This window comes from Haliaeetus leucocephalus, unplaced genomic scaffold (assembly GCF_000737465.1).
Source record: "Haliaeetus leucocephalus isolate CR32 unplaced genomic scaffold, Haliaeetus_leucocephalus-4.0 Scaffold849, whole genome shotgun sequence".
In the NCBI taxonomy this organism is placed as follows: domain Eukaryota; kingdom Metazoa; phylum Chordata; class Aves; order Accipitriformes; family Accipitridae; genus Haliaeetus; species Haliaeetus leucocephalus.
Genome location: NW_010973285.1, coordinates 3,975,658 through 3,984,889, shown reverse-complemented (window position 1 = coordinate 3,984,889; position 9,232 = coordinate 3,975,658). Strand labels below are relative to the sequence as shown.

Genomic DNA, 9,232 nt, shown 5'->3' with positions numbered 1-9,232 from the left:
GTGAACCAGAGTATTAATACCATAGCATTTATGTCATGTTAAAACAGCTTATACATAACTAGCCAGAAGAAAAATGGAAGCACGCAGGAGCTGTTTATCTTTTAATTAAGGATATTAGGGATATTTTAAAATAGTCAAGTGTTCAAATTTAATGCCATGCATAAATGAATATCTCTAGTAAGTGTAATGATTTTTTCAGCTTCTATAATACCAGAGGTCAGTATACCAACTAAACTTGTAGTCTATATATCTGCCACTGAATTGACACTGTTTTATTCCACCTTCAGAATTAAATCTTGTTTAATATTTGCTTTTACAATGCATTCCAGAATGCCTCATTGTCCATCTTTTAAAACGTTTGTCACAAGGAAAGTGAGAGTAGGAAATATTTTCTCTTGGTTTATGTATTTATCACATTACCTACTGTACACACTTTTGCTCTGTAGATATAATTCGTAGTTCATCAGTAAAATCATCATCACGTTCAATGGCGTAAAGGCCATGAAGTCTTCACTGCTGAGCAACCTTCCCAAAGTATATTGTGAGGACAATCAAGCTTAATTAGATTCTATTTTATAAAAGCACTGAAAGAGGTTCTTTCACTACCATCTGGATTGCTGCTTTAATGACTCTTTAAAATGAAATTTAGGAACAAAGCCAGTTTAATTAGGTAATGTTTATTTCACATAGAACAATCTCCAAAGAATATTTAAAAAAAAACAATCTAAATACTGATTTTATTGCATTTATTTTCTTACAAAAAAGACAGACAGGCACAATTTACGTATTCAAATACTTCAAACTGAACGACAACTGTTCACTATTTAGATTTCCCCAATGCCACTCCAAAGGCTGTGAAAGTAGAAAATGTCATTTTACATGAGGCAGTAGTGCATTTAGTAGGAATGAATCACAAAATATATTTTTGTACAGTAAAACGTTATTGTCACTTTATAATTACCTATAAAAATTTTTGAATTGCACAATAAGTTTGCTTTACAGTTGACAACTGCCAGAAAATAGGCTTAGTATGTAACTAAATATTTGCTCAAACTATCCCCTAGAAACACATTAGGATTTCTTTTGGTAAATACTTAAAAATCTAACAGGAACTATATTATTTATCTGAGGTCTTTTAAACATGTTTTAATAGGAGAGGTTTATATATTCAACTAAATTCAGTTTCTGCCTACCTTAAAATCCATACAACCACAATAGCTGAGTGTCCTAAACAATATTTTGATTTGAAAGTACCAACACCAATGATATCTGGAACTGTTTAAATGAATCTATTTCCTATTTTTTTGCTTCATTATCAATGCTGAAAAGGCACTGCGTACATTCCTCTGAACATTTGGTGTTTTGGTTTTTTTTTTCTTAAAGTTAAAAAGCATCCAACAACAAACATAAAACAAGCGTTTGAAAGCAAAAAAATACTGAATAGACTTCCCACTGATGGATGCAGTCCATGATATCTGAAGACACTCATTTTCCATAAAACTTCTTATTCAACAAGAATATGAGCAAATTCACATTCACTTTAGCTTTATCAAACATTTTCATTACAGCCACACCTTCATACTGCATCTGAAGCAAATCCTGTAATCAGAAATAAAATCATTACTCTGTGTTTGAATCCATACCTTACAGCAACAAGATGGGGTCATTTTCATCATGTGATAACCATCTCAAACTCCAGGTCCTTCACAATTTAAACAATTACAAGCAACTGTTGGATAGGTGTAGAAAACATTACATGGCCTCTAGATCCCAAATTGTAGACTGTCAGTAACAGCAAACCAGAAGAAATACCGTTTTCTGTGTATTTTAATTTTCTCTTGGTATTTGCTACTTGCCATTGAACTAATGTGGCATTTGGTTTCATGCAGTTGGCCTAATATAAATGTTAACCCAACTTCCTGCCCACCATCCTATGGAAGTTATATAGTTATTCCTCACATGATCTGCTGCTCTTTGCTGACTGAAAAGTTCATGAATATATAAAAAGTCTGAAATTGTATTTAGAGGAAATGCAACTGTGACTATATAGCAAAGTAACAAAATTCAAACTCTACCTGGAAATGGAGCTGCACTTTTTCCATCTCAACCCCCAAAAATTTTGCTTTGATTTCAAAGTCACCCACTTCTTCTCCAGGTGTGATATCAAACATCACATTCTTAAACCTCAAAACAAAAATAAGGGTAATTGATTATGTATACTGTGCAATTCTATACAGTCCAGAAACAGTTTTGAGGAAAAAGCCTGCAGAACACAAAAGAACTTTGACCATAAGCAGTGTAAATATTGTCAAATGAACCACTCCATCCCTACTGCAGTGTCTTCTTGGAGACTTTCTGGTGTACATGTAGTATGAAATACAGAGCTCTCAACTCTTTTATATTGGAAAAAAAAAATGGGGTGTGGGAAGTTCAGGGAACAAAGATGACCACACACCCACAGCATAGGAACAGGGCAGCCAGATTTTAATTCTGCCACACCTGAGCATATCCTTGCAGTTGTGTACACTCTTCTCTGGTTTCAGTCTGCCTCATGTGGCTTCCTCTGCCTGATGAACCCACTTGGAAAAAGAATTGCAACCTGGAAAACTTTTCCATCCATCTTCTGCATGGAAAAGAGTGCAGAGGATGGAAGATTTTTCACTGCAGTGGCCTCAAAATGGATAGATACAAAAGGGATTTTAAACCACCACATCCATTCACCTTGCCATAGGGAGGAAGGGCAGAAAACCAGACGTTTACTCAGTTATATGAAAATGACTGGTCACTAAATGAAAAAAAAAAAAACCAACAAAAACCAAACAACCTGCTATAACTGCTTAATAAGTCAGTCATTAGCAGTGAGTGTGTTACTGGACTTGTACTGATTCCATCTAAGCTAATGCCAAAACAGGCTTATTCAAACATTTTCCCAAGGTAATCATGTAGCAAGTTACAAGGGAAAAAATGAATTATGACAATTAGGCTTTATCATTCTTCTGAATGTAAAAGTCTGAGGTAATTTTAGGTGTGGCACAGGAAATTGTGAAGATTTCTTTTAACAAAAGCCATGCCCCCTTAAGAAGCTGTTGATTAGAAAATGCTCTCAATTGTTTTATACCACACTTACTGGTTGGTTTGAAGATCTTCAATTTCTAAGATGACACCTTTTTCATGCAGTCTTGCAGCTGTGTACTTTAATGAGACCTGCTTCAGTTTTTTGCTTCCCTTCACCTCCTCTTTTCCATCTAGTTTAATTGACCTCCGTGAATTTCTGGGAAGAGAACAAGAAAAATGGCTTTTGATTTATCTACTGGGTCTTTTATACTTAAACTATTCTTCTAGGCATATTTAGCTTTCCTTCACTCCTTGCCTTCTTGAACTCCTATTAATGAACAAAATTAACATTCAAAACAAATCTAAGAATTAGAAGGATTTTTAGCACACAGTGAATAATCTAAACATTTTAGCAATGATTTTGAATCAATGTTTTTTAGCACCTGTTTAAACTTTATTGTGAAATGCACCCTGATCCAAGGGAGTCCACAATCATCACTTTAAAATAGCAATTTGTAATCATACAGTGACATAGGTATTAAATAAGATTGGCCATTAGAGTTCATTTTTGGATCAGTGAGGTATGCACCGGGAAAGCTCCTGTTCGTATCAGTAAAATGTTTTCACTTTGACACTTTAGTGGCATTGGCAGGGGAGCTTGCTCTCAAGTAACTGCATCATAACTGAAAAGTAAAATTTTTTAGGCATTTATTTTACCTTTTTCCATTCTAAAGACAAAACCCAATCCTTTTAATGAAAGAAGAAAATCAATAATTATTTCCCCAAACTGCGTGACTTCAAAGTGTGCTAATGGATTTGCAAAGTAGCACCAGTTAAATATATTGAAAACATGTATACATCTGAGGCCTCTTTCTGTAAGGCAGCTTTAAATAAATGCAAGACTGCTTTCCAGGTTTTCACTCAGGTCACAGTGACAACCCCCATGGACTTTTTAACCTGTGGATTGTCAGTCAAAACAATTGAAATCAAAACTTTCAACTACAGATTGACACCTGCTCTCCCTCCTGATAAAACACACTGAAATATTGAAAGACAAGAAGACTCAACTCACTTTCTTGTTAAGTTGTCTAAACAAGTTTTTATATAGGTGTTGTAATAATTAATTTGTTCTTCATAAAATGCTGTCTTGGAGTTAAGTGCATTCAAAGTCTGCTGGAGTTTCACCAATTCAGCTTTTCGATGATGTCTGTATCTTCTTTGATTCCGGATATCCTAAATAAATTTGTTAATGTAATTTGTTTATTAATTTGATATTTTAAAAAGTCTCAGCTTATTACCATTCAAATCTGTAATTACACAACCTGACTTAATTACTGGGAGAAAGCACAAGCTGTCATGTTAGTTCTCACAAGCACGGTACCAGTAGTGAGCACTACAGTTTACATGACTGTACAGAAGACAACAATCACATTGCGAGTCATGTATACAAGTGGTGGTATCTTGAACTCTGTTATGGTCTCCAGGGCACGACAGACACAGAAGTCATAAGGAAGACGTTGTCTTCATGCCATAAATGAAAGCTTTCTCACAGCTAGTTTCTTGTGAGAGGCCTAAGAAATGAGACCTTTGGCTTCTACCAGGTAAAACTAGCTACTGCTAAACTAAAGCTTGGGTTGAAGGTAATGGTTGAGTTGAGGCAGTCAAAAGTAAAATAAAAGCAACTTCCAGTCCTAAGGCTCATCCCACTCTTCATATTGCCTTACCGGCTCAAAACAAAGCATGTGGGCTTATAGATAAGAAATAAAAAAGAATGGGACACTGAATACATATGTAGAATGGTTTTATCTGAAGTAGAAGCAGATGCAGACACCTGAACCGAGCAGGGCTTTAAAATGGCACTTCAAAGTAGGTGCAACAGGACATAATCATATTAGAAACTTAGCTCACATAAGTAATTTACTCATTTATATAATAAAATATATTTGCAACTTTAAAAAATAATGTATCTATAATATGTAAATTGCTCGTGAGCTATGAGTAACTTACTCATGGGTAATTAAGGATAATCCAATAGACTAAGAGTCTTACAGCCAGTATAAGGTGTGGATTTGGAACAGGATTTGCCAGTTTGTACACAACAGGCCTGGTGCTTTATCAACCCCAAGATGGGCACCGCATTGGCCCACTATTCTCCTTGTGTCCTGCCCAACCACTGCAGATTGGTATTAATACAAATCAGAGAATGTTTTGGGGTTTTAAGTCTTTTTAAGCCTTACCAAGGCTACATTAATTTTTAACTGAAACACTGATGAGTAATTCTGATTCCTTTTAAGGTATAAAAAGCTGTATTGAAACACATTGTACTGGAGAAGGTAAGACAGCATCAATATCAAATCTGGATAACAAAGTCTACTGTTGTATGTTATTCAGTTTAGGTAGTTATGCATAAGAGTACTGTCTTTCACTTATTTTGTCAGCAAACAAAGATTATTTGTTTCTTATGTGGATACTTCAGCAATTTAGTGTAGCATTCTCTGGAAAATGTATATTGTAGATCTCTAGCTGGAATGGATTTAGGCTATATGTCTAAAACCCATCAATAGGGAAGCATGATGCACTTACCTTAGCAATCTCATTTATAATTTCTTGGTACTTAGTTGCTGAAGAGACTAGTCCTGCTTGTTCCAAGGTCCGGAGATTTCTCTGAATTTTCCTTTTCTTTTGTTCTATTGGTAGTTGCCCATCTTCAAAAATAGACTGACTGGGCTTCATTTTCTCTGGAGTTTTGGAATTTAAGATGGCACGTTTTTCTACAAGTTTCAAGTGCTCAGATTCCTGGGTAAAAAATAAAAATGAATAAAAAAAAAAAATCCGGAACAGTTATTCTCCAGCTCATGATAACAGTTAAGTATTCAAGTACCTTGAATTTTTAAAAGAGATTATCAAGAATCAAGGTGCAGGCTTTATTTATATCCTCTTACAACAAGATCTGAAAATGCTCCATTTATTATGCCTTTTGGCATACCTTAAGTAACTAATCACAACACTAGACATGTATTCCAATTAAACAAAACACGTCTAAAATCAGCCAGATGACACAATGACTTCACTTAATTGTGGGAAGACTGTCCAGATCTCACAGGTGTTCCCTACATATGCACACACTGAGGTAAGATAAAATGTGCACGTTATTGAGATGTAGCTTTGTGTGTTAGCATCTACAGGGAAGGCTTCAACTGGGAGCTCTTCCTACTCAACTCCCATACTAAGGATAGCACTAGTTCCCCAGGCAGCTGTTTGCTTGTATTGCTTAAGGAAATAAACTGTCAGGGAACTTGAGTTAAGATACTGAAGTTCACAAGAAAAAAAAAAAGTCTAGCAGAAGGATTCACATCAGGCTACTTGATTGTATTATAACATAGCAGAGAAAAGACCCTGTTTACAAAACATGTAAAGAAAAAAAAATATTCTAGTTGTGCTAGTCGACAGCAAGACTTAATTTTTCTTTTCCTCTGAAGCGGCTCCCAATTAAGCAGTAAAAGAAAATTTGCAAGTCTCACACTTTGAAGGCTCTAGATCTGAATAGTCTAAAAGCAATTATTTCACTGTTATAAAGTGGTGGAGAAAGCTGTCAGAGATACGTTAAGGCCTTCAAATAGCTATAATAAAATATGCATTTTCTTCCCTATTCATGCACAGTATAGCACTTACCTGTTGCGCAGTGGCTGGTGTTTCTAATATTTCTAAGAGTGTATCCCCTGGCTGTGTTCGTATCACATCCACAATAAGTCTTTTGGTCCTTTTAAAAAGGATATATGGATATTACAAAACAGTTGTCATTGGATCACTTGTGCATTTCATTTCTTCAACAGTAAAACTAGCAAGCTCCCCCTTTATTACGGATACTTGGTAATGTTTGTGTTTCCTAGCTTTTTATGTTTCAGAGCTTCCATTAATAATGTTGAACATCTGGCTTCTACACACATCTAAATAGAGAAATACATGCATACTTTTCCCCCTTTTATTTTAGAAAACAGTTAACCAACTAGCATAGTAAAACAATTACTCTTAACATAATAAAAATCCAAGCAACAACTCATATGGATTTAATTATGATCACGACAAAACAGCAGATAGGAATGTAATCTTTGCAAAGCCTGAGCTATGCATGGTTCCATTAAGGGTCACATTTACTGAATAAAGTGGAAATGTACCAAAAAATGCTGAACTTCTAAAGGAATTTTACATCCAACGCAGTGCATTTACACACACCACTTAAGGGCAGATATTTCTCTAGTGGCAAAGGAAAAGGAGCATTTCCTTGCTAAAAAAGGGAAGCTGCTACACCCCGATATGTAAACCAGGGGGTTTTTTTGTAAGAGTTTATCTCATTCCTGCTACCTCTTCATCCACAGTACTTCCAAGAACATCCTGTTACAGAATTCTTTTAATTTAGAGGACACTGTTACAAATGAGATATAGCTTATTATTCTTAAAAATTAACAGAAACTTGAAGATGCAACTTAAGTTTCCCAGGAAAATGTCTAAATATGGTCAAGACTTCTTTGACAAAACCACATAATGTGGTTTAAAATTAGTTTACCTACGTAAAGTTGGGGGTTTGCTGGTGTTTTCAGGTCAGAAAGTTCTCAAAAATGCAATGAAATGGGACAAAAGGTTTACCTATATACAGGCAAATATTATCCTAAACCACTGTGTATTTGGGTATGATCCAAGCATCCATGGAAGGGGCAGCAGGGTAGGAATGACTGACAGCACAGGCAGAGCTGAAGCACTGCTCCTTCCATGTTAGAAGGCAACCTGATAAACCACCTGTAAACTAGTTTGCTCATCCAAAGTTACTGTTAACCGCACTGAGCAGTTCTAGCACATTCAACAGCTTCTGAAGGACTGATGTTAAATGTATTTTTCCTTCACAAACCCTCTTGGAATCCTTTCCAGTTTGCCAGGAATAAGAAACAAAACCAAATCAGAAAGATTTCTTAAAGTTGGTTCACTTGGGCTACATCAACACATTCCGGGCTTCCTCTGCCTGACACAACCTTTGCCAGCCTTCAGTGGTCACCACCACATCCTACATTAACATACGTGGGATGGCGTTATCGCTTTACGCACTGCCTTAGAAACAGGTGCTGATACGGCTGATAAGACGGGAGGGTTATTTCCACTTCCTCTCACCACGTACCAGACCGGCTCAGCGCTGTCTCAGAAACATCACGCTTGGGGCTGGATGCCTCCCCCTCCACCTCCCACTTGGCACTCAGCACCTCTGCCCTCAAACCACAGAGGTCTGGCACCTCACAGAGAGTCCTCTGGACAGGGGTACCAGCAAACCTTAGGGTTCTTCGCGGATGCCTTAACAAAACCATTTAAAAAGCAACTATGTCAATATTTCTACAGAATAGGCTTGTATGTCACTTGCAGAGAAACAAGGAACATTCAGTGAATCAGCTGCGACTTGAATTTTAGCCAGGTGCCTAACGTTTCACAGTTGCAGTAAAAGACTTCTCTGCAGCTAAGGTAGGAAAGCTAAGCATCTGTATTTACACAACTTATATAAAAGGTAGTGGTATTTTAACTTCTGATATTGCTGCAATTTAACGCATTGCTAATTATTCTTCTGTCAGATTATTTACTGAATTTCCTCAAAATATGAGAAATATTACTTGAAAGCACTTATGCAATAGAGAAGTTAAATTCTTTAATTAATTCTCATACTATTGTTTCAACATATTTCCACACAGTGTAGAGGATTAAAGACATTTCTTTTGGCCTTGATTTTTCATGTTTTTTTAGGGATTCCATTAAGGGGTAATATTTTACTCCTACACAGGAAAAAAAGGACAGGAAGCACTTTTTTTTTTTTTTTTTTTTTTTTTTTTTTTTTTTTTTTAAGGGACAGTGGCAGGCATATCCCTATTACAAAAGCAGCCTGGGAACAGCTCTAGAGCCTTGGTCTTGGGAATACCAAGTGACTAACACAGTTCTGATTTGACATTGTCATTGTAGTCCCTTTACTCTAGATCTCAAATTATATTTGATAACAAGTTAGAGAAAAACCTCAGTGTTTTCTTGTTTAAGATTCAGATCAAATATGCACAATTACAGTGGAAAAACTCCTCTTCCTTTTAGGATAAAGAGCAAGAATTTTCTTGCACTTAAAATATCTTCCCCCCCCCCCCCCCTCTTTAAACCC

The 9,232-nt window shown here is 36.1% G+C and overlaps 1 protein-coding gene across 2 annotated transcripts in view; it reads right to left on the bottom strand.

The window, feature by feature from the left end:
• Positions 1–764: 764 nt before the first annotated feature.
• IQGAP2 (IQ motif containing GTPase activating protein 2) overlaps positions 765–9,232 on the bottom strand; it is a 107,855-nt gene continuing 99,387 nt past the window's right edge. Inside the window, exons 30-35 of one of the 2 annotated variants that reach the window (XM_010582841.1) lie at positions 6,727–6,814; positions 5,638–5,850; positions 4,127–4,287; positions 3,128–3,259; positions 2,076–2,184; positions 765–1,599 (exon numbers count right to left, since the gene is read on the bottom strand). In XM_010582841.1, the coding sequence (XP_010581143.1) occupies positions 1,486–1,599; positions 2,076–2,184; positions 3,128–3,259; positions 4,127–4,287; positions 5,638–5,850; positions 6,727–6,814 (817 nt within the window). In that variant the 3' untranslated portion in view covers positions 765–1,485. Of the gene's footprint in view, positions 1,600–2,075; positions 2,185–3,127; positions 3,272–4,126; positions 4,288–5,637; positions 5,851–6,726; positions 6,815–9,232 lie in introns of both variants that reach the window. The other variant, XM_010582840.1, reaches the window with a different exon arrangement.